The sequence below is a fragment of the Nyctereutes procyonoides genome, unplaced genomic scaffold, assembly GCF_905146905.1.
Source record: "Nyctereutes procyonoides isolate TBG_1078 unplaced genomic scaffold, NYPRO_anot_genome, whole genome shotgun sequence".
NCBI classification, from domain to species: Eukaryota; Metazoa; Chordata; class Mammalia; order Carnivora; family Canidae; genus Nyctereutes; species Nyctereutes procyonoides.
Genome location: NW_026575151.1, coordinates 10,434,126 through 10,461,792, shown reverse-complemented (window position 1 = coordinate 10,461,792; position 27,667 = coordinate 10,434,126). Strand labels below are relative to the sequence as shown.

The window sequence follows — 27,667 nt, the reverse complement described above, 5'->3', positions numbered from 1 at the left end:
CCAACCTGAAAATGAAAGGTTGGAGAACCATTTACCATTCAAATGGTCCTCAAAAGAAAGCTGAGTACCAATCCTCAAATCAGATAGATTAGAGTTTATACCAAAGACTGTAGTAAGAGATGAAGAGGGACACTATATCATACTTAAAGGGTCTATCCAAAAAGAAGACCTAACAATTATGAATATTTATGCTCCTAATGTGGGAGCTGCCAAGTATATCAATCAATTAATAACCAAAGTAAAGAGATACTTAGATAATAATACCCTAATAATAGAAGACTTCAACATGGCACTTTCTGCAAATGACAGATCTTCTAAGCAGAACATCACCAAAGAAGCAAGGGCCTTGAATGAGACACTGGAACAAATAGATTTCACATATATATATAGAACTTTCTATCTGAACACAACTGAATACACATTCTTCTCAAGTGCACATGGAACTTCCTCCAGAATAGACCACATATTGGGTCACAAATCTGGTCTCAACAAATACCAAAAGATTGGATCGACCCCTGCATATTATCAGACCACAATGCTTTGAAACTAGAACTCAATCACAGGAAGAAATTTGGAAGAAACTCAAACACGTGGAAGTTAAAGAGCATCCTACTAAAAGATGAATGGGTCAACCATTAGATTAGAGAAGAATTAAAAAGATTCATGGAAGCTATGAAACTGAAGATATAACCATTCAAAATCTTTGGGATACAGCAAAAGCAGTCCTAAGAGGGAAATACATCATAATATAAACCTCCCTCAAAAAATTAGAAAAAAATCAAATATACAAGCTAACTACCTTGCACCTAAAGGAATTAGAGAAAGAAGAGCAAGTAAAGCCAACACCAAGCAGAAGAGAGATAATAAATATTTGAGCAGAACTCCGTGAAACAGACACTAGAATTATAGAACTGATGAACAAAACCTGGAGTTAGTTCTTTGAAAGAGTTAATTAGATAAACTCCTAGCCATCCTTATAAAAAGAAAAAAGACTCAAATTAATAAAATCATGAAAGAGAGGAGAGATCACAACCAATACCAAGAAAATACAAATGATTTTAAAAATATATTATGAGCAGCTATATGCCAACAAATTAGGCAAGCTAGAAGAAATGGATGCATTTCTGGAAAACCACAAAATTACCAAAACAAACAGGAAGAAATAGAAAACCTGAACAGGGCAATAACCAGCAAGGAAATTGAAGTTGTCATCAAACACCTCACAAGACACAAAAGTCCAGGGCCAGATGGCTTCCCAGGGGAATTCTATCAAATGTTTAAAGAAGAAACCATACCTATTCTACTAAAGCTGTTTCAAACGATAGAAAGGACGGAATACTTCCAAACTTGTTATATGAGGCCAGCATCACCTTAATTCCAAAACCAGTCAAAGACCCCACCAAAAAGGAGAATTATAGACCAATATCCCTGATGAACACAGATGCAAAAATTCTCAACAAGATACTAGCCAATATGATCCAACAGTACATTAAGAAGATTATTCACTGTGACCAAGTAGGATTTATCCCCGGGATGCAAGGCTGGTTCAACACTTGTAAAACAATCAATGTGATAAATCATATCAACAAGACAAAAAACAAGAACCATATGATCCTCTCAATAGATGCAGAGAAAGCATTTGACAAAAGATGACATCCATTCTTGATCAAAACTCTTCAGAGTGTAGGGATAGAGGGAACATTCCTCAATATCATAAAAGCCATCTATCAAAAGCCCACAGCGAATATCATTCTCAATGGGGAAACACTGAGAGCCTTATCCCCTAAGAGCAGGAACAAAACAGGGATGTCCACTCTCAACCACTGTTATTCACCATAGTACTAGAAATCCTAGCCTCAGCAATCAGACAATGAAAAAGAAATTAAAATAAAAAAATAAATAAATAAAATTTTTAAAAAAGAAAAAGAAATAAAAGGCATTCAAATTGGCAAAGAAGAAGTCAAACTCTCCCTCTTCTCAGATGACAGGATGCTGTATATTGAAAACCCAAAAGACTCCACCCCAAGATTGCTAGAACTCCTACAGCAATTCAGCAATGTGGCAGGATACAAAATCAATGCCCAAAAATCAATGGCATTTCTATACACTAACAATGAGACTGAAGACAGAGAAATTAAGGAGTCAGTCCCATTTACAATTGCACCCAAAAGCATAAGATACCTAGGCATAAACCTAACCAAAGAGATAAAGGATCTATACCCTAAAAACTACGGAACACTTCTGAAAGTAATTGAGGAAGACACAAAGAGATGGAAAAAACACTCCATGCTCATGGATTGGAAGAATTAATATTGTGAAAATGTCTGTGCTACCCTAGGCAGTGTACACGTTCAGTGCAATCCCTATCAAAATACCATGGACTTTCTTCAGAGAGTTGGAACAAATAATCTTAAAATTTGTATGGAATCATAAAAGACCCCGAGTAGCCAGGGGGATATTGAAAAAGAAAACCAATGCCTGGGGCATCACAATGCCAGATTTCAATCTGTACTACAAAGCTGTGATCATCAAGACGGTGTGGTACTGTCACAGAAACAGGCACTTAGATCAATGAAACAGAATATAGAACCCAGAAATGGACCCTGAATTCTGTGGTCAATTAATATTCAACAAAGCAGGAAAGAATATCCACTGGAAAAAGGGGAGTCTCTTCAATAAATGGTGCTGGGAAAATTGGACAGCCACGTACAGAAGAATGAAACTGGACCATTCTCTTACACCATACACAAAGATAAACTCAAAATGGATGAAAGATCTAAATGTGAGACAAGATTCCATCAAACTCCTAGAGGAGAACACAGGCAAAAACCCTTTTTGAACTTGGCCAAAGCAACTTCTTGCAAGATCCATCTATGAAGGCAAAGGAAACAAAAGCAAAAATGAACTATTGGGACTTAATCAGGATAAAAAGCTTCTGCACCGCAAAGGAAACAGCCAACAAAACTACAAGACAACCTACAGAATGGGAGAAGATATTTGCAAATGACATAGGAGATAAAGGGCTAGTATCCAAGACCTATAAAGAACTTTTTAAACCCAATACCCAAGAAACAAATAAGCTAATCCTGAAATGGCCATAAGAGATGAACAGAAATTTCACCAAAGAAGACATACAAGTGGCTAACAAACACATGAGAAAATGCTCTGCATCACTTGCCATCAGGGTAATAGAAATCAAAACCACAATGAGAAACCACCTACCCCAGTGAGAGTGACTAAAATTAATAAGACAAGAAGCAGCAAATATTGGAGAAGATGTGGAGAAGGGCTAACCCTCCTGCACTCTTGGTAGAAATGCAAGGTGGTGCATCCACTCTGGAAAACTGTGTGGAGGTTCCTCAAAGAGTTCAAAATAGACCTGCCCTACAACCCAGCAATTGCACTGTTGGGGATTTACCCCAAAGATTCAGATGCAATGAAACGCCAGGACCCTTGCACCCTGATGTTTCTAGCAGCAATGTCCACAATAGCCAAACTGGGGAAGGAGCCTCGGTGTCCACTGACAGATGAATGGATAAAGAAGATGTGGTTTATGTATACAATGGAATATTACTCAATCATCAAAAGGACAAATAGTCACCATTTGCTTCAACATGGATGGAACTGGAGGGTATTATGCTGAGTGAAATAAGTCAATCGAAGGGGAATCATCATATGTGATATATAAGGAATATAACTCATACAGGGATTATAAGTAATAGTAAAAGGCTTGTTCTAACATTGCAGTTATGGCTCAGATCTTTAACAGATCAAGGACAACTGGGTTTCCAGAGAAGCCTAGAAACTAGAACCAGCAATGGGAAGCAGGACTAATTATCCCTTTTGTCTCTGTGTCTCTTTTTTCAAAGGCCACATTTACCTCTTTCCTACAGATAGGCGTTCTACCTATCTCATCATTGTAGACTTTGGCTCCTGTAGAGTCAAATGGGGACTCTCAGGCCAGCTGCAAATTCCAGGGAATAATCCACCATCTTTCTCTAGTTCAGTCTATGTTAAATGTGGTGTGTGTGGCTAGAATGGGGGGCAGGTAGATAGAGTCATGTAATACAAACATTGCAGAATTATTTATGGGGGCCCACTCACATGATTCAGGAATAGGTTGGAGTGAGTTGGAATAGGTTGGGTTTGCAGGAAGAGGGAATCACTGAGGGCTAAGCAGAGACTATGATAGGTTCCTTTCCATTGTCCAATTTAACCATTAGCTTTCACTATATTACTAACCTGTCTTGGGCCAAAAACTGATTTTTCAATCATTTATATAGTCATTTAAGAAAAATCAAAACCAAAACATTTATGTAATTGCTATGTTATATATATAGATTGGAGAATATGCAGTAGTTTTACCCGTATGTGGCTACGTTCATCTTCGTCTGGTTTTTATTTACAGCATGAATGTTATATCACTGTAGTGGTTTGGTCCAAATTCTTACATGCACATAACCTGAAAGTATTTTTATTCTTTGTTTTTCTATAGACTTAATGACTGCATTTTTTCATTCCTTTCTTTGGGACTTCTTTTAGGAAAGGTTACTTTTCCCTGAAAATTAGTGACCAGCAGTTCTACTCTAAGCCACAGCTGATCAACGTAGAAGCATTTTCAACACAGGTAATAACTGTGCCACCCAATTAATAATTTCATATGCATCAATCAAGGTTTCTAGTAGTTATAGCAAAAATGAACTAGATGAATCTTGTCTCAGTTTATCCATGAAATACCACTGGAATATCTTTTAGTACTTGTGGGTAGGAACAACAGCAACAACAACTAATTGCTAATATGCCTATACTATTCTTTGCATTTTTCCTTTAAACCCCATGATAGCCCTAGGACATGGTGTTATCCCCAATTTACAGAGGAGGAAACTAAAGCCACAGGGGTGTTAAGTAACTTGTCTATGGTGATATAGCTAATAAATAAAGAGCTAAGATTTGTGCTCAGAAGATCTGGCTGCAGAGTCCGTGTTCTTGACTACCAATTTATGGTACCTTACTTTGCTATGCTGAATCTGATATCAGCCCTTCACAATATTTTGAAACTGTTCCAGTTGTTAAGACTTTCCTAATCTTAGGTGAGTTTGTTTTGCCTAAATATTTGTCTCTCAGGGATATGAAATTATGTTCAACTACTTTTGCCCATCTCTAGTGTAGCTGGATGACACTTTAGTCACTTTGTGGTAAGTTGAGCATCTTATTAAGGATCTACTTAAATGAGGTGTCAGTGTGGTCCTCAACCAAACATAAGTCTGAGGAAATCATGGTAGATGCTATAAAACTCAGTGTGATGGCTCTTGTGTTCCTATCACTCATCTCTGTCAAGATGTGTCCAGAGTACATGTAGTGCTAGATGGTCTGAGTAACTGAGCTTGAAGGATTGAGCAGCTGAAATGTGTGAAGAGAGTAGGAAGATAGATATGGCCTTAAGTTGTGAACAGCCAGAGAGTGGCATATCAGCATAGGGAACCAAAGTGACCTAAATATCCAGACCTCAGTGGAGTTTTAGTCATGATTCAAGGAGTGACATGAGATTATTGTTTTAAAACTTATTTAAAAATGGGACACCTGGGTAGTTCAGTGTTTGAGCATCTGCCTTTGGCTCAGGTCATGATCTCGGGGTCCTGGGATCAAGTCCTGCATCAGGCTCCCTTCAGGGAGCCTGCTTCTCCCTCTATGTTTCTGCCTCTCTCTGAGTCTCTCATGAATAAATAAATAAAATCTTTAAAAAATAAATAAAACTGATTAAAACAAAATTTTGGTTCAAAAATGGAAAGACCATGGACTTGAGGATGATATAGACATAACCCCATATAGATGTGGCTCCCAAATGGAGTTCATAGGCCAGCTCTGCTCTTCTTGATTGCATTCTTACTTCAGGGGTGACTGAAGTTGAGGAATGATTAGAAATTGATCTGAAGTTACTTTGACCTCACTGTTGGGCTAAGAATATGAATTTTGTTTTAATTAAAACCAAAACACGTAAAAAAAAAAAAAAAAAACCCAAACCACCAACCAAAAACTAAAACATGTGACCTCTATAAATACGGGCCAGAGGGCCACATCTCAGGACTGTCTGGTTTAGAAGTTTCTCAGTATTTAAACTCAGAAGTTTTGTTTTGTTCTTTGTGTTAATTCAGTTACTCTAATTAAGTGAATTGGAAACTTAAGATGGGTATTGGTAAGTGACTTTCTCATCTGAGACAGTGAGTTCCTATGGTTCCCTGAGTTTTATTTGCTTGTTTTACCCAAAGCAAGTAAGTAGATAGTGGCAGCATTTTTAAATTTTGTTATATGAAAAATTCTTTCATTGTAACTTTTGAAAAGTTATTTTAGAAGTTAATTTTGACTTATTTTTGTTCCTTTACATTCCTGTGATATTTCAATATGGCCTTGACCTCCCCAAGATTTTCTCATGCAAGTTAATTTGATCTTTTACATTTATGGATGTTGACATCACCTTTTGACCTTTCCTCTCTTAGAATCCAAGGGGCCATTCATTCCCATGTATATAGAATCACAACTTCAGCATTCTCACTTGGGAATTCTGAGGAGTAGCTGTCATCTAGCTTTCTACTATGCAACCATTACAATGATATATTAGACACTATTTTAATAGATATTGAAATTTCTAAGAGGCCAGGAGGGGTAGTTGTAAAAGAAAACCATTTGGATTAAAGAAGGCTGTGTGCTGAGAAAAATCCTAGATAGTTCAACCTCAAACAATATAAAAAATTAAGGCAGCATTTTCTTTGGCTTCTGTTTTTTAAAATATTTTTTCTGTTGTGTTTCAATATTTTACTTGTTTACTCAAGTGCATAAAGAGAAACTCGGTAATCCTAAGAAAAACATGAAAATTTGCCATGTGAGCTAACCAGATGGTTATCTTAACAGACCCTGATCTTATCAGGCTTTAAAACCAGTTGGAGGGTGCCTGGGTGGCTCAGTGGTTGAGCATCTACCTTTGGCTCAGGTTGTGATCCCGAGTCCTGGCATCATGTCCCTCATCAGGCTCCCTGAGGAAGCCAGCTTCTCCCTCTGCCTATGTCTCTGCCCCTCTTTGTGTGTCTCTCATGAATAAACAAATAAAATCTTCAAAATAAAAACAAACCTGAGTTGGAGTGAGCCCTTCAAGATATGGATGAGATGGCTTAAAGAAAATTATTGACTGGGACCAGATATTGATTGCATGAATCAGGAGTATCTTACTCCAGATCAACATACTTTAGTGTAGCCTGGACTGAAGTGATCAACTCCAAACACCAGTGCAAAAATTCTATATCTCTTACTATTTTCTCTTGGATGCAGACAGTTGGTTGGGATCCCTGACTCTGGGCTGATTTCAGTTACGATGCAGGGATATGGTATAAATCAAGATAGCAGAGACTTATGAGATTTGGAAACAAGCAGTTCATCTCAATTGCTTCTGGTGAATATGATGGCTTTGACATGGCTTAAGAAGCCTCCAGAACCAGAAGTGTGAAGTAATCTCACTGGCTCCGATTGCTATGACTGACCATATCTCTGACAAATACTTTGACTATGCAACAGTTTGGCACTTTGCTGGAGCACTGAGAGTTCCTTCAAAAGCATAGAATTATCAATTAAACTGTATACAACTGTATCTAGTCCCCTGGATTATCTTCTCTTTTCCTGCTAAATGACATTTCCTCCTCCTTCCCTTCAACTGCTCAGGCCCCCTATGTGCTGAGAAATGAAGCCCTTCATATTAGCAGAGGGGAGAGAGGAACCATTACTACCCAGCTGCTTGACATCCGAGATGATGACAACCCACAGGATGTGGTGGTTGAAGTGCTTGATCCTCCACGTCATGGCCAATTGCTCCAAATACTTCCGTCCCCTGCAACCCCAATCTATCAATTCCGGCTGGATGAACTCTCCAGGGGCCTTCTCCACTATGCTCATGATGGCTCAGATAGCATATCTGATGTTGCCGTCCTGCAGGCCAATGATGGACATTCTTTTCAAAATATCCTGTTCCACGTGAAAACTGTGCCCAAGGTAAGTGTCATTCCTAGAACTGCAGTTTCCTTGCACCTAGGTATGAATTTTTGTTGATAATATTATTTTACAATATTCATAAAGTTAAGATATGGATAGGAAATTATTCAAACATTTATTAAGCATCTATTATGAAGACACTTAGGATGTTCAGAGATAAATAGAACACATTACTCAATCTCAGGGAGCAGTGTATATTTTGTTAGGAGCACCCTTGATCTGAAGGACCTATCCTCATGTTCTCTATACATGGGAAACTTTTGCACCTTTATGTTGACTTGCTGCCATAAAAATGCCTCATTCCCCACTGACCCTTCTGTCTCCTGCCTGAGCATGATCACAAGAATCAAGTTCACCCCTGTTTTTGCCTGCCCTTCTACAACAGCTCATGCAATGTGAAGCTCATAGTCAGGTTATAATGAATCAAAAAGGATGAGCTCAGGCATTCTGTTAGCCCAACTGAAGTAGGTGAGGGAACTCTCTCTTTTAGTAATCATGGGAAGGCTTGTTAGCATGAGTCATTCCTGTGCCATCTCCATATGTTTTTGTCATGTCCATGAACACCTCTTCTAGTACTTAATATTTTTCTTTGTATCAACTTACTTTTTTATTGTGGCCTCATCCTAATAAGTGAAAAATATGAAATCATGGGCTTAATGTACAATTTACTTCTAAAATATTAAAATTAATACATAACCATTTTTAATAATATTCATCCATGTAGTACATAGAATGTTCTTGGAGACTATTAATAGGATGGCTATAACATTTTGGGAAATACTGGGCTAACTACATGCTAGATCCAAGAGACCTATTGAAAAACATTTTCAAAAACATTTATTACTTGGCAATATTTCATTAGAGCTCTTTTCTCCATTATAGCAAGAATGGCTCTTTCTCATAGTGGATAGATTGGGCTTCTCATTTTTATTGAATTTTTCATTCCAAATATCAGTAGCCATTGACCTGTCATTAATGAGTAGCTAGAGAGATTGATTTGCTGAGGACAGTTTAGAAGTGACTTGTCACTTTCTTACAGATGATTACTCAAAATCTGTGATGGATCCTTGGGAAGTTAAACAGCTGAATATGACATAGTCTGCTGGCTACTTTCTCAGGCTGTTGTCTCATGATTTGCAGCTGATGAAAACAGTGATGGTGGCATGAGATAGATGGGAGTAAGTGAAGACTGATTATGAGATAGAGTTGGCAGATAGCCACCTTGTAGCTAATCCTAATTATCACCCTCTTGCAATCGCCCTGGGAGATGAGGTTTAGTTCTGAAGTGATGAAGTCTAGACAGACACAGAAAGTTTCTTTTCTTCCTGCTTGGTTTCCTTCCAAAGATAGGATTTCAGTGCAACGCTAGCAGCTGCCTTTCCCTACCTTAGACCTTTTCCAGGTCTAATTCCTGATTTCAGTCTCCACATTTGGAGCTCAGTTCAGTGTATGGCGCTATCATCTTACATGCTATGGCCCAAGGTTGAAGGGTATTTCTCGGATTTTAACTACTTTGACTACCAAAACAAAACAAGGAGAAAATGAAAGTTCAATTTAGAAATAAGGCATAGGCTTAGAACCTGAGAATCCTGTAGTGCTTATAACTTGGGGTTCATGTTGGTATTTCGAGTGCCTGCCCCTCCTCCTTCTTCCTGCCCTCAATCTCTCTCCTAGAGTGTTGTGTTTACCTGTCCATCAGGTGAACTAATGGCTTCCAAGCCAATGAACTGTGATAATGAAACCAATGAACCAGAGTGCCAGCATCCGTCAGGATGTACTAATAAATTTGACACTGTAACACTGATATTTTATATATGCATACTATATTTACCTTCAGGAATTCAAAGTACTTTTTCTTCATACCTATCCTACTGATCTTTGCAATATCTTAATGAGAAGGTTAGAAGAGAGGCTTAATTTCTTTTAAAGGAAATTCTATGGATGGGAGGTGTTTGGGTTTGTTTTGTTTTTAACCCTTTTTGGGCATTAATGCTTGTCGTAAATTATTTCATTTGATGTTCATGATCATCCTAGGATGTTTGTACAATTATTATCTGTAATTTTCCAAAAAGGAAACTGAAGAAAAGGTTTAAAAACAGTTTTTAAAGTCTAAAAATATTTATTTCTTATAAAGGTATTTCATGTTGGAGCTGTGATTTCTACTCAAATGTGTTCTGGCTAATCACACTTAACCCACATGGCTTTTTTCATTCTCTCCCATATTTCAGTGTTTTGGTCATATATACTCTAACCCCCCTAATGGACAGAATGGAGACAGCAAGTTAGTCATTTTCTCAAAGTCCTATCCAAGTAGCCTGGGCCCTAAGCGTTCTGGAATCTTCCCTCTGGACTCACCCCATTTTGTTACAAGTGAAACTATTTATAATCATAAGTCTACTGGAGCCCAAGAAGAAAAATTGCCTCAGCTGTTAATGGCTTCCAGTAGATGTATAGTCAGATGTGATATATTTCATTCTGATAGGCATTTCTGAAGATGGGCATCCAAGTCCTTACCCTGAGGCTGCCAGTGTATTAAATATGGAGTCAGGCCAATTACTGGCTGATGTCTAGCTCATGGTTTAAATGGAGTTGCTAAGGGATTGAGGTCTAATTCCTGGGGAATGGATGTTCAAAATAACCCCAATGTTGTTCAGTAGAAAACTTAACCTGGTAACACAGGTTTTCCAAGCTGACCATGGAACAGTGGTTTGTACTTCTCCCTTGACCGAAGACCAAAAATTAGTTTGGAGGCAGCTTCCTCGTCTGGCACCTCTACCTCTCTACTCAGTAGGGATTTGGATAAGAGAATTCTAGGGCTTAGCATAGTCGAGGGCTTCGTGGGACCAGCTGCAGAGGGGTGGTCTCTGAGCTCTGCATGCCAGGTCCACAGACTGCAGAGAGCACTTCCTGTCATGGGGTTCATCGGGGGCAGGTGTGAACTGCCTGGTGGCCTCACTCCACGTGTCTGGCCTGTGCTCCAGGCATCGGCTCGGTGTTCAGAGCCCACACCCCGCCCCAACAAGTCCTGCAGTGTGGTCCAAAACTGCGGGCCCTGGGGCCCTGTGACCTCTGAGGCCCTGCGTCACACTCGGCGTCACCCGGCCAGGTGACCCGCCTGGCAGTCCAGTCCCGTTGCAGCCATATCCCCTTCAACTTGTTTTATTCTCCCTTTCCTGATACTTCTGTGCGTATCGTGTTCCCAAGCATCTCTTATTAAACTCTTGTAATTAGGGCTATTGAAAGGTACCTGTTTTCAATAAATTGTGGGTTGGTTTGTTTTTAATCCAAAAAAAAAAAAAAAGAGAGAGAGAGAGAGAGAGAGAAAGAGGGGGAGATAGAGAAAACTTTGAGCAGCAACTATTTTAGTCTTCCTATCTTAAGCAAGGCATATCATAGGAACTTAGTACATTTTTGTTGGATGGAGAGATAGGTGGAGGGATGGAACGGCCTGAGTGAGGGTGGTTCCCATGTTCCTACCTTTGAATCCATCCCTTGTGTCAGATGAGAAGCCTTCAGGCCGCCTCTGCCGATGTTGGGGTGGCCTATCTGGGCCTAAGGGTAGGAGCTGTCAGCTCCACCGTTGTTTCTCAAGTTCTCCATCACATCCTACAAACTTTCATCCGTGGCCTGGCAATGACGAAATCTGACTGCTGCCCTCCAGGCTTATACTGAGTTGCTGAGGAGAAAATAGATTCAGGACTGATGTTGAAACATGCTCTGTTGGGGGGAGGAGGCAAAAGAAATTTTAAAAAGATTAAAAGGTAATAAAGAATGCTCTGCTGAACAGGCTTTCATTAATTGGGTCGATTACCAACCCTGAGCCTGCTAGAGATACAATTTTAAAACAATTCAGTGTCTAATCAGGGCTAAAATGTGGGCTATGAAAAGTCATGCTTATTGGTAGGTTTCTATCCATTGTGGGGCTTTCAAGACATTACCTTCTTTTTTATTGATTAAGACATCTCTAGAAATCATGCCTCTTTTTCCACTTTGGTAATAAATCTGATGATCTTTGTGACCTCGCTTGTCATTGTTTGAATAGTTACTTTCTGCCACTGGACAATGCTTTGATGTTAAAAGTGCCCAAGTATCATGCTATGAACTGGATGGAAAATTCTGTTGCTAAGAGTCCTCTCTAGCTGCTTGAACTTGGTAACGCCCATGTGCAGCTAAAAGCCCTGTTGTGCTTTCCCTCAGGTTTCTTAAAACTTGTCCTCCCAGTGGTTGTCTGTCAGGGATGTCGCTTGGTAATAAGGGTGCTTGCGACAATTATAAATATGGCACGAAAATGTTAATTTTTTGAATAAGAGTCTATCTCATAAATAAATCCTTACTATATGTCAGGGTTTTACTTTTTATGGACTTGTTTAGCTTGTTCAATTTGACATCTAAGATGTAATGCTCAGAGTATATGTTCAAAATGGCTGTTGATTACAAAATTTTATTTGTTTGTTCATAAAGTAGTTGAAATCTACATGGAAAGAAGGTTCTATATTCTTGACCTGAGGAAACAGAGCTTCTGAGGAGCACACATACACTGACAAATACAAAAACAGTCCAATTATCTTTCCATCCTGTATCCTGGTAAATAGCACCTAAGTTTCACCTTTTTTGCACCCACCTGATCCTTCCCTAAAATCCACAGTGTCCTATAAGATTGCATTTTAAAAGCTATGGTATAAATGAGCATTTGCAAATTAAGGCTTTTTTTTTTTTACAGAATAAATAAAATGTTACGATTGCTATTATATCCAATTATAGTTATTTTCTATTTGATTAAGTTTTATAGCTTTTTAGCTTGAATAGTTTGGCCTGTGGTTGGGGTACATTATCGTTTGAGATCATCATTTATGTCCCAACATTTATTTTAGGGGAGGAAGTATTCTTTTTTTTTTTTGTGAGATTTTTCCTCCTAGTGATAGAAGCTTAGGCCCTTACTTCTGGTTGACAACATTAATATTTTTATTTGTAACACAATATATAATGGCTAAACTTTATTGCCAACATTTCCATATGCCCATTGTTCTATGAAATGAATTAGAAGAACTGTTTAATTTAAAGCACTCTTTTGATTATGCCCCCATAATCCCTTTTTGGGGTTTCATTGCTTTCTAATGTGGTATCCTGAAGGACATATAAAACATCAAAAGACAGGAGATCATTTAACTCATGTTATGGCTAGTTTCTTGAGCTTACAGGGATATATGCACTATTGTGCAGAAGAAAAAAAAACTACAAGGAGATAAAAAAATTAAAAAGGTCAGAATCATTAGGGAAATGAGGTTAAAATTTGTTTGGCTTTTCTGGACACTTTAACTGTAGAAAAGATGTTGTATTCATCTCTTCTTGACTCTTCCCTGGAATTTCTTCCAGAAGAAAGCAACTGATAAAAACTATCTTCATCATAATCAGTGGGAAGAATTATACTTCTTTCACTTAGACAGTTGTCTGTTTCTTCTTAATTATTGTAAACAAATAACTCATAAACAGAGTCCTGTAAATTATCTGGTTATAAATGTAAATATTCTAAAAGACCTGTCTGTGGGGTTTCAGGAGAACCACTCTAGACCCATCACTATTTCTATCCTGGTCTGTGCTTCTTCTGCTTTAGCTTGACTCCATATCACCTGGGGATCTTGTTTAAATACAAGTGGAAATACATAAAATTACAAAGCTGCACAGTAAAGTAATGGTCAACAAAATGAAAAGGCAGCCTACTGAATGGGAGAAAATATTTGAAACCATATATTTGATAAGGGATTAATTTCTAAAATATAGAAAGAACTCACACAACTCAATAGCAAAATAATAATAATCATCATCCAATTAAAATGTGGCCTAAGGAGCTGCACAGACCTTTCTCAAAAGAAGACATACAGTGGCCAATAGGTACATATGAAAAGGTGCTCAACATCACTCATCATCAGGGAAATGTAAATCAAAACCACAATGGGATACCACCTCATAACTGTTAGGATGGCAATTATCAAAAAGACAAAAGATAACAACAGTTGGTGAGAATATTGGGAAAAAGGAATCAGTGTACACTCTTGTCTTGGTGGGAATTTAATTGGTGTAGCCATTATGGAACAATAAGGAGGTTCCTCAGAAAATTAAAAACAACTATCATATGATCCAGCAGTCTCACTTCTGGGTATATATCCAAAGGAAATGAAATCTGTATCTTGAGGAGATACATGTACTCACATGTTTATTGCAGCATTATTCACATTCACAGCCAAGGTACAAAGACAGCATAAGTGTCTCTTGATGGATAAATGGATAACGAAAGGCGTACTGGGGTGGCCGAGTCAGGTGAGTGGCCAACTCTTGATTTCAGTTCAGTTCATGATCTCAGGGTCAGTAGGGAGCCTGCATCAGGCTCCATGCTCAGTAGGGAGTCTGCTTCAGGATTCTCTCTCCCTCTGCCCCTCCCCTTACTCATTTTTTTCTATCTCTAAAGTAAATAAATAAATCTTTTTAAAAATTGGATAAAGAAAATGTGGTCTATATATATAAAATATTTACTCAGCCTTAAAGAAGGAAATCCTGCCATTTCTGACAACATGGGTGAGCTTGAAGAACATTATGCTGAGTAAAATAAACCAGACACAGTAAGACAAATTCTGCATGATCTCATTTATATTTGGAATATCAAAAAGTCCAACTCATAAAGGCAGAGTAAGAATGGTGGTTGCCAGGGGCTGGCATAGAAGAAATGGGGAGGTGTTAGTCAAAGGGTATAGAGGCTCAGTTACAAGCGATGAATAAGTTCTGGAGATACAACATATATCATGGTAGCAATACTCAATACTACATCATATGCCTGAAATTCGCTAAGTGGGTTGATCTTAAGTGTTTTTACCATATACACATACAAAAGTGTAATTATGTGAGGTGAGACTTCTTAATTAGCTTGATTGACGATTGATAATTGTAATCATTTCACAACATACATATATATCAAAATGTCATGTGGTATACTTTCACTGTGTAAAACTTTTATCTGTCAAATATACTTCAGTAAAGCTGGTGAAAAAAATAAAATGCAGATTCTAATTCAGAATCTGGGGTGGAGCCTGATATTCTGAACTTGTAATAAGCTTCCAAATGTTATTGGTATCTGAACCCTGACTTGCAAGTAGTACTGTCTCCTAAAGATTTATACTCTCGTAAGAATTAGAAAATTGTATTGATAAAGTATAGCCAAGTTAGATGTGTAGTGGGAGAGACATTGGGGCACATGCATTGAGGTCACAGTACTTAACTGCTTGGAATATGAAAAACCACATTGCTCCACCAGTCCCAGAATGTAGTTCTTGTATGCCTGATTTCTGTAACCATGATCAAACTTGAGGAGGCTGCTGCTATTAGAGATATTTTTAGCAATTAAGACACCTGGGTCTAAGTGTATTATGTTATATGAAACACTACTGGAGTAAAGAGGGTCCCCCACCCCCCGCCCAGAGTTCTGGGGGAGGAGTGGAATTCTTGGCACATTTTGATGTCTTTGTAACTAATATGCTGTATCAATTGTGAAGGGAGAAAATTCTTGGGAGTTTGTCCCTGAGCACAGATCACAATAGAAGATGCCTTTGCTGCTGTTCTCCTGGGCACCATTTGACTCAGTTCCCTGGCAATTGCTCAGTCAATTCCCTGGTGACTAACTATAGTCGCCTCTTGTAGGGGGCAAATGCTCTCGTGTCAAGTGATTGCAAAAGCATATTTGTTGTCTTCTGCTCTGGATATTCGCCTCCTGGGAGTGGTGTTTTACTCTGCTATCTTTATTGGCATATTTGAAACTAATAACAATAACTTATAAAAACATCCTCTTTGAAATGCCCTCTCTTAAAATACCAGGTTTACAGGGGTGCCTGGGTGGCTCAGTGGTTGAGCATCTATCTTTATCTTAGGGCATGATTCTGGGAGCCTGGGATCGAGTTTCGCATGGGGAATCCCTGCTCTGTGGGGAGTCTGCTTCTCCCTCTGCCTATTTCTCTGCCTCTCTCTGTGTGTCTCTCATGAATAAATAAATTATTTATTTATTCAAACTTTTTATTCCCATCGTCTCCTGACTCCATAAACTCTTCTTGCCCAGACACCTGGATATTTTATGAAGCACACAGTGCAATCTCATGTCTTTACCTCGGCTGGACCCCTGCACAGAATCCATTTTACCACTTCTCTCTTCGAAGGCCCCATATTTTTGTCATTCAAGAATTGAATTTTATTTCCATAGGAGAGCCTTTCTGAATATTCCTTCTTCAAAGAGGAAACCTTTTTCATTTATTCTCCTATAGCACCCTGCTGAAGCTTCCATAGAGCATCATTTGTGATGCATCCTGATTATTTGTCTGTGAGGGGATCGCTAGACTGTAAATTCTGAAACCCATGTCTTGTTTAGGCATTCTTAAATATCTCAGGCCTCTGGCAGAAGAGCTGGCCAATAATATAGGTGCTTAATGTTTAGTGCTTGAATGTGGGTGGATGGGGAGAATGGAAGGACAGTTAGATGAACAAATGAAAGAAAGAAATGGAGAGACTTGTCTTCCTGAATGAAATAAGTTATTTGCTTATGATAAAGTAAAAGTAGGACACTACATATATACATACATATGTAAGTATCTACATATAGTATACATACATAGTTCATAATGTGACTCCAAAGTTATGAATATCTCTTTATTAGATGATGGCTGGCAGTAATAGTACCTGATGACTTTTTTTATGGGAGTTCAATTTGCCAGCATATAGCATAACACCCAATACTCATCCCACCAAGTGCCCCCCTCAGTGCCCGTCACCCAGTCACCCCAACCCCCCGCCCACCTCCCCTTACACTACCCCTTGTTCATTTCCCAGAGTTAGGTGTCTCTCATGTTTTGTCACCCTCGCTGATATTTTCACTCATTTTCTCTCCTTTCCCTTTATTCCCTTTCACTAATTTTTATATTCCCCAAATGAATGAGACCATATAATGTTTGTCCTTTTCTGATTGACCTATTTCACTCAGCATAATACCCTCCAGGTCCCTCAGGTTGAAGCAAATGGTGGGTATTTGTTGTTTCTAATGGCTGAGGAATATTCCATTGTATACACAGACCACATCTTCTTTATCCATTCATCTGTCAGTGGACACCTAGACTCCTTCCACAGTTTGGCTATTGTGGACATTGCTGCTATAAACATCGGGGTGCAGGTGTCCTGGTGTTTCACTGCATCTGTATCTTTGGGGTAAATCCCCAGCAGTGCAATTGCTGGGTTGTAGGGCAAATCTATTTTTAACTCTTTGAGGAACTGTTTCCCAGAGTGGCTGTACCAGTTCACATTCCCACCAACAGTGAAAGAGGGTTCCCCTTTCTCCGCATCCTCTCCAATATTTGTTGTTTCCTGCCTTGTTAATTTTCCCCATTCTCACTGGTGTGAGGTGGTATCTCATTGTGGTTTTGATTTGTATTTTCCTGATGGCCAGTGATATGGAGCATTTTCTCATGTGCTTGGTGGCCATGTCTATGTCTTCCTCGGTGAGATTTCTGTTCCTGTCTTTTGCCCATTTCATGATTGGATTGTTTGTTTCTTTGCTGTTGAGTTTCATAAGTTTTTATAGATCTTGGAAACTAGCCCTTTATCTGATAGGTCATTTGCAAGTATCTTCTCCCACTCCGTAGGTTGTCTTTTAGTTCTGTTGACTGTTTCCTTTGCTGTGCAGAAGCTTCTTACCTTGATGAAAATAATAAAAATAATAAATAATAATTCATTTTTGCTTTTGTTTTTCTTGCCTTCATGGATTTACCTTGCAAGAAGTTGCTGTGTCCAAGTTCAAAAAAGGGTGTTGCCTGTGTTCTCCTCTAGGATTTTGATGGAATCTTGTCTCACATTTAGATCTTTCATCCATTTTGAGTTTATCTTTGTGTATGGTGTAAGAGAATGGTCCAGTTTCATTCTTCTGCATGTGGATGTCCAATTTTCCCAGCACCATTTATTAAAGAGACTGTCTTTTTTCCAGTGGATAGTCTTTCCTGCTTTGTCAAATATTAGTTGACATAAAGTTGAGGGTCCACTTCTGGATTCTCTATTCCATTGATCTGTCTGTTTGGGGCCACCAGTATCACACTGTCTTGATGACCACAGCTTTGTAGTACAACCTGAAATCTGGCATTGTGATGCCCCCAACTATGGTTTTCTTTTTTTAATATTCCCCTGCCTATTCTGGGTCTTTTCTGATGCCACACAAATCTTAAGATGCTTTGTTCCAACTCTCTGAAGAAAGTCCATGTTATTTTGATAGGGATTGCATTAAATGTGTAAATTGCCCTGGGTAACATTGACATTTTCACAATATTAATTCTTCAATCCATGAGCATGGAATATTTTTCCATCTCTTTGTGTCTTCCTCAATTTCTTTCAGAAGTGCTCTATAGTTTTTAGGGTATAGATCCTTTACCTCTTTGGTTAGGTTTATTCCTAAGTATCTTATGCTTTTGGGTGCAATTGTAAATGGGATTGACTCCTTAATTTCTCTTTCTTCAATCTCATTGTTAGTGTATAGAAATGCCATTGATTTTTGGGCATTGATTTTGTATCCTGCCACATTGCTGAATTGCTGTAGGAGTTCTAGCAATCTTGGGGTGGAGTCTTTTGGGTTTTCAATATACAGCATCCTGTCATCTGCGGAGAGGGAGAGTTTGACTTCTTCTTGGCCAATTTGAATGTCTTTTATTTCTTTTCATTGTCTGATTGCTGAGGCTAGGACTTCTAGTACTATGTTAATAGCAGTGGTGAGAGTGGACATCCCTGTTGTGTTCCTGATCTTAGGGGATAAGGCTCCCAGTGTTTCCCCATTGAGAATGATATTTGTTGTGGGCTTTTCGTAGATGGCTTTTAAGATGCTGAGGAATGTTCCCTCTATCCCTACATTCTGAAGAGTTTTGATCAGGAATGAATGCTGTATCCATTTTATCAAATGCTTTCTCTGCATCTATTGAGAGGATCATATGGTTCTTGTTTCTTGTCTTGTTGATATGATCTATCACGTTGATTGTTTTACAAGTGTTGAACCAGCCTTGCATCCTGGGGATAAATCCCACTTGGTCACAGTGTATAATCTTCTTAATGTACTGTTGGATCCTATTGGCTAGTATCTTGTTGAGAATTTTTACATCCGTGTTCATCAGAGATATTAGTCTATAATTCCCCTTTTTGGTGGGGTCTTTGTCTGGTTTTGGAATTAAGGTGATGCTGGCCCCATAGAACGAGTTTGGAAGTATTCCATCTCTATCTTTCCGAACAGCTTTAGTAGAATAGGTATGGTTTCTTCTTTAAACATTTGATAGAATTCCCCTGGGAAGCCATCTGGCCCTGGACTCTTGTGTCTTGGGAGGTTTTTGATGACTGCTTCAATTTCCTCCCTGGTTATTGCCCTGTTCAGGTTTTCTATTTCTTCCTGTTCCAGTTTTGGTAGTTTGTAGTTTTCCAGAAATGCATCCATTTTTTCTAGATTGCCTAATTTATTGGCATAAAGCTGCTCATAATAAGTTTTTAAAATAGTTTGTATTTCCTTGGTATTGGTGGTGATCTCTCCTTTCTCATTCATGATTTTATTAATTTGAGTCTTCTCTCTCTTCTTTTTAATAAGGCTGGCTAATGGTTTATCTATCTTATTAATTCTTTCAAAGAACCAACTCCTGGTTTTGTTTTTCTGTTCCACAGTTCTTCTGGTCTCTATTTCATTGAGTTCTGCTCTAATCTTTATTAACTGTCTTCTTCTGCTGGTGGAAGGATTTATATGCTGTTCCTTCTCCAGCTCCTTTAGGTGCAAGGTTAGCTTTTGTATTTGAGTTCTTTCCAGTTTTTGGATGGATGCTTGTATTGCGATGTATTTCCCCTTCAGGACTGCTTTTGCTGTATCCCAAAGATTTTGAATGGTTGTATCCTCATTCTCATTAGTTTCCATGAATCTTTTTAATTCTTCTCTAATTTCCTGGTTGATCCTTTCATCTTTTAGCAGGATGGTCTTTAACCTCCACCTGTTTGAAATACTTCCAAACTTCTTGTGGTTTAGTTCTAGTTTCACAGCCATTATGGTCTGAAGATATGCAGGGGACGATCCCAATCTTTTGGTATTGGTTAAGACCTGATTTGTGACCCAGTATGTGATCTATTCTGGAGAAAGTTCCATGTGCACTTGAGAAGAATGTGTATTCAGTTGCATCTGAATGTAAAGTTCTGTAAATATCTGTGAAATCCATCTGGTCCAGTGTATCATTTAAAGCTCTTGTTTCTTTGGAGTTGTTGTCCTTAGAAGATCTATCAATTGTAGAAAGTGCCATGTTCAAGTCTCCAAGTATAAGTGTATTATTATCTAAGTATGACTTAACTTTGGTTATTGATTGATGTACTTGGCAGCTCCCGCATTCAGGGCATAAATATATTCATGATTGTTAGGTCCTCTTGTTGGATAGATCCTTTAAGTATGATTTAGTGTCCCTCTTCATCTCTTATTATAGTCTTTGATATAAACTTTAATTTATCTGATATGAGGATGGCTACCCCTGCTTTCTTTTAAGGACCATTTGAATGGTAAATGGTTCTCCAACCTTTTATTTTCAGGCTGTAGGTGTCCTTATGTCTAAAATGAGTCTCTTATAGACAGTGAATAGATGGGTCTTGCTTTTTTATCCAGTCTGAAACCCTGTGCCTTTTGATGGGATGATTAAGCCCATTCACGTTCAGAGTAACTATTGAAAGATATGAATTTAGTGTCATCATGATACCTATTCAGTCCCTGTTTTTGTGGATTATTTATTTGAGCTTCCTCTTTCTTTTACAGCATCCCCCTTAATATTTCTCGCAGAGCTGATTGGTGGTCACATATTCTTTCAGTTTCTGCCTATCTTGGAAGCTCTTTATCTCTCCTTCTATTCTGAATGAGAGCCTTGCTGGATAAAGTATTCTTGGCTGCAGGTTCTTCTCATTTAGGACCCTGAATATATCCTGCCATCCCCTTCTGGCCTGCCAGGTCTCTGTGGAGAGGTCTGCTGTTACCCTAATACTTCTCCCCATAAAGGTGAGAGATCTCTTGTCTCTTGCTGCTTTAAGGATCTTCTCTTTATCTTTGGAATTTGCAAGTTTCACTATTAAATGTCAGAGTGTTGAACAGTTTTTATTGATTTTAGGGGGGTGATCTCTGTATCTTCTGGATCTGAATGCCTGTTTCCCTTCCCAAGTTAGGGAAGTTCTCAGCTATGATTTGTTCACATACACTTTCTGGACCTCTGTCCCTTTTGACGTCCTCTGGAACCCCAATTAAACATAGATTTTTCCTTCTGAGGCTGTCATTTATTTCCCTTAACCTTTCCTCATGATCTTTTAATTGTTTTTCTCTTTTTTCCTCAGCTTCCTCTCTTGCCATCAACTTGTCTTCTATGTCACTCACTCGTTCTTCTACCTTGTTAACCCTGACCTCCAGTTTGGATATCATCTCATTTAATTGATTTTTAATTTCGGCCTGATTAGATCTAAATTCTGCAGTCATGAAGTCTCTTGAATCCTTTATTTTTTTTTTTCCAGAGCCACCAGTAACTTTATAATTCTGCTTCTGAATTGGCTTTCTGCCATTGAATTGTAATCCAAATTCTGTAACTCTGTGGGAGAGGGTACTGTTTCTGATTCTTTTGTGGTGAGTTCGTCCTTCTAGTCATTTTGCTCAGTGCAGGGTGGTTAAAAACAAGTTGTAATGGAAAAAAGAGAAAAGGGCGGGGGGAGAGCAAACAAAACAAAAAACAAGGAGGGGTATCCTCTGATTCTATATACTGTAAGTCCTTAGACTTCCCTTGGAACTATCCATTGCTGCTCCATCAAGAACTTGCTCTAACCCTGTCCTTCCAGCTGGTCTTCTGGGGGAAGCCTGCTGTGCTGATTCTCAGGTGTGTGCACCTGCAGGAGCTGCCCCAACCACTGCCCTGTGCATGGTTCAGTGGGAGCTGTTTATCCTGTGAGGCCTCTGCTCCTTGGTGGCCCCGTTCCATCCTAGGTACAGGATGACACCAGGAAGAATAACAACAGTGGCAGCGGCCAGCTCTCCAGCCCTGGAGTCAGTTCCCGCAGTAACTACCTCAGTCTCCCAGTCCGCAGGGGCCTGGTTGCTCCCGGGCCAGGGGGCGCTGATCTGCACAACTTGTGGGCGCCTGGTGGCCGGAGTGTCCCTGGTCTACTGTGTCCTCCCAGCCTCCACCTGTCCCGGGGGAAGCACCGGATCTTGGGCTATGTCCACTGGCGCCTTGTGCTCCAGGGCCTGCACTGCTGGAATGGCCCTCCTGGGGCCACGCAGCCCCCTCCGCGCAGAGCCACCACCCGAGCCACGCCCGAGCTGCTCCTGGGGCCCACCAGGAGTGCGCTCCAGCCCTTTAGGGAGCCTGCCGCGGGGTGTGGTGCGCTCCCCCCCACCAGGGCACAGTTCCTCTGTTAGTGCCCTTGAGAGCCTGAGGGCATCACTGCCCCTCCTGGGATCCTGCTCCAGTTACCTGGGAGCATGTTCTGTCCGGGAAGATTCATAAAGTTCCTGCTTCTCCGGGACTGGGCTTTACTGTCCTGGGGCCTCTCGCCGCCCCCCTTTGCCCAGCTCCTCACGGGGGCCCCTCTCCTGGGATGCTTTTTTATTTATTTTTTAACCTCTTCCTACTTTGATAGAAGCCTGAACTCTTCTCACTGTATCATGCCAGCTGTTCTGTCTTTAAATCTCGGGCCGGGGCAGCCCGGGTGGCTCAGCGGTTTAGCGCCACCTTCAGCTCAGGGCCTGATCCTGGACACCTGGGATCGAGTCCCACATCGGGCTCCCTGCATATGGCCTGCTTCTCCCTCTGCCTGTGTCTCTGCCCCTCTCTATCTGTGTCTCTCATGAATAAATAAATGAAATCTTAAAAAAAAAAGTAAATAAATCTCAAGCCAAATTCGTAGGTTTTCCGAATGATTTGAAAGTTATCTAGGTAAGTTGGTGGGGTCAAGTGACGTGGGGACCCTACTCTTCCGCCATCTTGCCCCACCTTATGATGAGTTATGTTTTTAAGTACTGAGATATATATGTATATATATATTTACTTATTATTATTATTATTATTATTATTTTCCTTGGACTTAATTCTATACTCTTTCCTTATTCTAGAATGACAGGGGTCTTCAACTTGGGGCTAATTCAATGGTGTGGGTTCCAGAAGGCGGGATGCTGCAGATTACAAATAGAATCTTACAAGCTGAAGCTCCAGGTGTCAGTGCCTCAGAAATCATCTACAAAATTACCCAGGACCACCCACAATTCGGTAACTTTTTTTTCCTTTGTCATGATCTCATGAATGTATACAGCAGTCTTGGACTTGCTTTTCTATGATGCCATGCAGTAAGCTTGTGATTACAATGAAATTGACTTTCTAACACCTCACACATCTCCTTTAAACACAGAATAGTCAAAATAACTGTCATACTGTACAAATAGTTTGTATCAGGTGGTATGCTAAGTAATGTAGATCCCTTAGTATATATGAAATCCAAAAAATTTTTTTTAAAGATTTTTATTTCTTTATTCATGAGAGATAGGCAGAGACATAGGAAGAGAGAGAAGCAGGCTCCTCACAGGGAGCCCAGTGCTGGACTACATCCTCTGACCAGGATCATGCCCTGAGCTGAAGGCAGACACTCAACCACTGAGCCATCCAGGCATCCCAAAATCCAAAATTTAAGTTTTAAAATAAGTTCATTTTATGAAAAAAGTAACTTGCTAAAATATAGTTCATTTTAGCATATACACCTAATAATATCAGTTTAGTTTTGAAGCTCAGTCTCTCAAGCTCCACATTATGTCCCTTCTAGAACATCACCGGATTTCTTATGGAGACTTTTATTTTTTATTTTTTTTAAATTTTTTTAATTTTTATTTATTTATGATAGTCACACAGAGAGAGAGAGAGAGAGAGAGAGGCAGAGACACAGGCAGAGGGAGAAGCAGGCTCCATGCACCGGGAGCCCGACGCGGGATTCGATCCCGGGTCTCCAGGATCGCGCCCTGGGCCAAAGGCAGGCACCAAACCGCTGCGCCACCCAGGGATCCCTCTTATGGAGACTTTTAAAGAAAGTTTTACATAAAAATATTTTTAAAGATCGCCATTATTATTACTTCCACTTCCAGCAGGAAGTAGAGTATGAGAACTTGAAATTTTTCCTTCATTATCATCATCAAGAAATGCCAGATGAAAGATAATGAGAATTATAGGGAACTCATGGCTGACCTTCTAAGAATAGAAAGAAATCTCCAGGTAGTAAACAGAGAGATGTACTTCTCTGGGCATGAGCAGATGTAATAGCTTCCCTCAAAGGGGTTGTATGTGTCCCAGTAACCCAGAGGCTTGAGACGTAATGTCATTGCTGAGATAGAAAGTTAAGATCCTGTGTAAAACTGGGACTTTGGAAAGACTTTCAATTAGAGGGACAGAATAGAAAACAAGAAGCACATCCTCTCAGAGAGATGGCAAAGAAATCTACCTGTGTTTCCCAGGGCTCAGAGTGAAGCAAAAAGTCTCCCCTGTTTCTCTTGCAGATCCAGGGTTAAGTTACACTGTGCTCATTATCTGAAAAACTCAAAGCTGAGACATTAATATGAATATTAATCTCAGGCTGATGATACTTCTTGGGTCCCTTGCAGAAATTGGTAAAAACTATTGTGGTATGTCTATCCTCAACAGCAGATCACAAGATTCTCACAGCCTAAACCACTGAAGATTAGCTTACAATTCAAAATTACAGAACAGATGAGGAAACAATCCATAGTATCATAAAAAAATGAACAAAATGATTTAAATTCCAAAGATTTCAGGAAGCCTAGGTGACTCAGTGGTTAAGCGCCTGCCTTTGGCTCAGGTCATGATCCCAGCGTCCTGGGATCAAGTCCCTCATCAGGCTTCCTGCATGGAGCCGATTCTCCCTCTGCCTATGTCTTTTCCTTTCTCTGTGTGTCTCTCATGAATAAATAAATAAAATCTTTAAAAAATAAAATAAAATTCCAAGCATTTCAAACAAATGAGTAATCATTAAAACTATGAAACAAGCATATTAAATGAATTTAAAGACACAAAAGAAGGAATTGAAACTGGTAAGGCAATAACCAAGTACCATACAATAAAATAGGTAGATTTTTTTTAAGTTTTTATTTATTTATTTGAGAGAACGAGAAGAGTGAACATGACAGAGAGAGAGAGAGAGAGCACAAGCAGCAGCAAAGGGTAGAGGAATAAGCAGACTCCTTGCTGAGCGAGGAACCTGATGTGGTACTAAGTCCCAGGACCCTGGGATCATGACCTGAGCCAAAGGCAGATGCTTAACCAACTGAGCCATGCAAGCACCCAGGCAGGTAATTTTTTTTTTTTTTTTTTGGCAGGTAAATTTTTTAAAGAACTACTAGCTCACCTGAAAATGAAAACTATATTCATTATAAGTAAAAAGTTTCTTGGCATGTTAAATAGCAGAGGAATAATAATCTGCTTTTCCTCTGGGTTACCAAATTTTAAAAATTATGTATTTTCTGCAGTGAGGAGAAAAAGTTAAATTAACTTTTGTGCAGTTTAAAAATAATTCCAGTGGGGTGCTTGGGCAGCTCAGCCCATTAAGTATCTGATTCTTGATTTCAGCTCAGGTCATGATCTCAGGGTCCTGAGATGGAGCCCCACACTGAGCTCTGCCCCAAGAGTGAGGGGGTGCTGCTTAAGATTCTTTCTCCATCTACATCTTCCCCTCTCATAATGCCCCCCTCCCACTCTCGCTCTCTCTCTAAAAAAAAAAAAAAAAAAAAAAAAAAAACTGGAAAAAAAAGTAATTCCAATGCCAACAAAGATATTGAAAAGCATAATCTAATCAAAATTTAATATGATTATAAAATAGTTGGTCTAGTTGAGGTGTCTTTTATTATAGTTGTACAACTTTGAGGAAGGTAAGTGGATCCCTTTGAGTCTTAGGTTTCTTTGAAAGGTTAGGGTAGGTAAATTAAACCTTTTAAAAATAATTTTAGACTTACTGATAAGTTGAAAAAATAGTAGAGCCCTTGAATACCCTTAATCTAGCTTCCCTCAATGGTAACATCTTACAGAACAATAGAATAATTTTCAAAACCAGGAAGCTAACATGGATACAATGCTATTAATTAACCACAGACCTTATTCAACTTTGCCTTATTTTATCCACTGATTTTAAGCTCGATAATGTTAAGTCCTTTTCAGCTCTAAAAATCTTGGAATCATTTAATGTATTAAATTGCTTACCTTTATCTTGATCATTAAAAGCCAAAAAAATTTAATTTCCTAGAGACAGCCCAATATTCCAATATTCTGTGTAAGTATTAAACAGAACAATGCTGAATTAAATCATTTTTAAGCCATTTGAGCTTGATAAATGCCATGTAGGCTTGCCTGTGACCTTTTCCTACTATGACTCTCTTAATTAACTTCTTCCTATGAACATAATCCTCTTTCTGTGTGTTCACAGCCTCCTATTAGTATTAATCAAATCACATTACCCTTTAGAATCACTCAAGTGTGAAAAAGCTGGTGGGAACTGGAAGTCCACTTAACACCAATCTGCTACATCTGTTGTAGTGGTATCAATTTGTGAAGCCCCTCCCGACTTGCCACCGGGAGGGGCTTGCCACTTATTATGTCCTCCCTCATCATTTTAGAATGTTCCAGTTGGGCCTTAGACTTTTCGTGAAGACCTGACCTGAACCAAATGTAAATTGCTTGTGTAGTAAATGCATAAAGGATCCATGTTCCACCACTTGCATACTCATCACTGTTCTCAAATAAAAGTTTAGAACAGTTGATTAAAACTTATACCTTTAGCTACTTCATAAATTTGAAAGTAAATTTAATGAGATGGTTTTAATGAAGTAACTTAAGTATCATTTGAGGGAAAATCTGACTTAATCCAGTACATTGCCAGCCCTAAATTATTTAGCATAAGGTAAGAAAGCTTTAGTACAAATTTTCCCAATCCAAATCTCATGGAGAGTCCAGGAAGATTCTAATTCTTAATATTTACCAAATTTTCCCTTCTGAAGTCTTGATTAAACTATATAGACTTCAGTATTAAGGAAATTCCAAGTACATATTATTTAGTTTTTTAACCTAGATTGTTTTTTAAACCTGGATTTCCATATATTTAAAGGTTCAGCTCCTTGTATTTGTCATAATAAAAGCGGAGGTGAAGTACTGCACAAAAGCTCTCACCTTGCTAGGGTGAACCCCACAAAGTCCTGATATTTCTCCCTGTTGCCTCATGGGCTTGTCACAAAGGCACCTGGTATTCAGCCGACCCTGTGCTGAATTTCCCTCCATCCTGCTTGTCCATCAGTGGCATTGATACCCTTCCTGTCATTAGGTGATTCTTAGATCCCTCCCCATTTCTCACCCATCAGAACCACAAGGTCCAGTTGTTGCTTCTCCTTACTTGTGACTCTCATGTCTGTTTATTTCTTTCCAATCTTAACTTCTGTTGCTTTAGCTCAGGCCCCCATCAGTCATCTGGATTTTGCAGTAGTCTCACAATTGATCAAACTGCCTACATAAATATTATCATTATTGCCATGTTTATAAAATAA

At 39.2% G+C, this 27,667-nt stretch overlaps 1 protein-coding gene across 3 annotated transcripts in view; it reads left to right on the top strand.

Annotated features, from left to right (window-relative positions):
- FRAS1 (Fraser extracellular matrix complex subunit 1) overlaps nt 1–27,667 on the top strand; it is a 437,262-nt gene that overhangs the window by 274,882 nt on the left and 134,713 nt on the right. For all 3 annotated transcript variants that reach the window (XM_055313090.1, XM_055313089.1, XM_055313088.1), the window contains exons 28-30: nt 4,543–4,627; nt 7,708–8,034; nt 23,195–23,348. In XM_055313090.1, the coding sequence (XP_055169065.1) occupies nt 4,543–4,627; nt 7,708–8,034; nt 23,195–23,348 (566 nt within the window). The remainder of the gene's footprint in view (nt 1–4,542; nt 4,628–7,707; nt 8,035–23,194; nt 23,349–27,667) is intronic.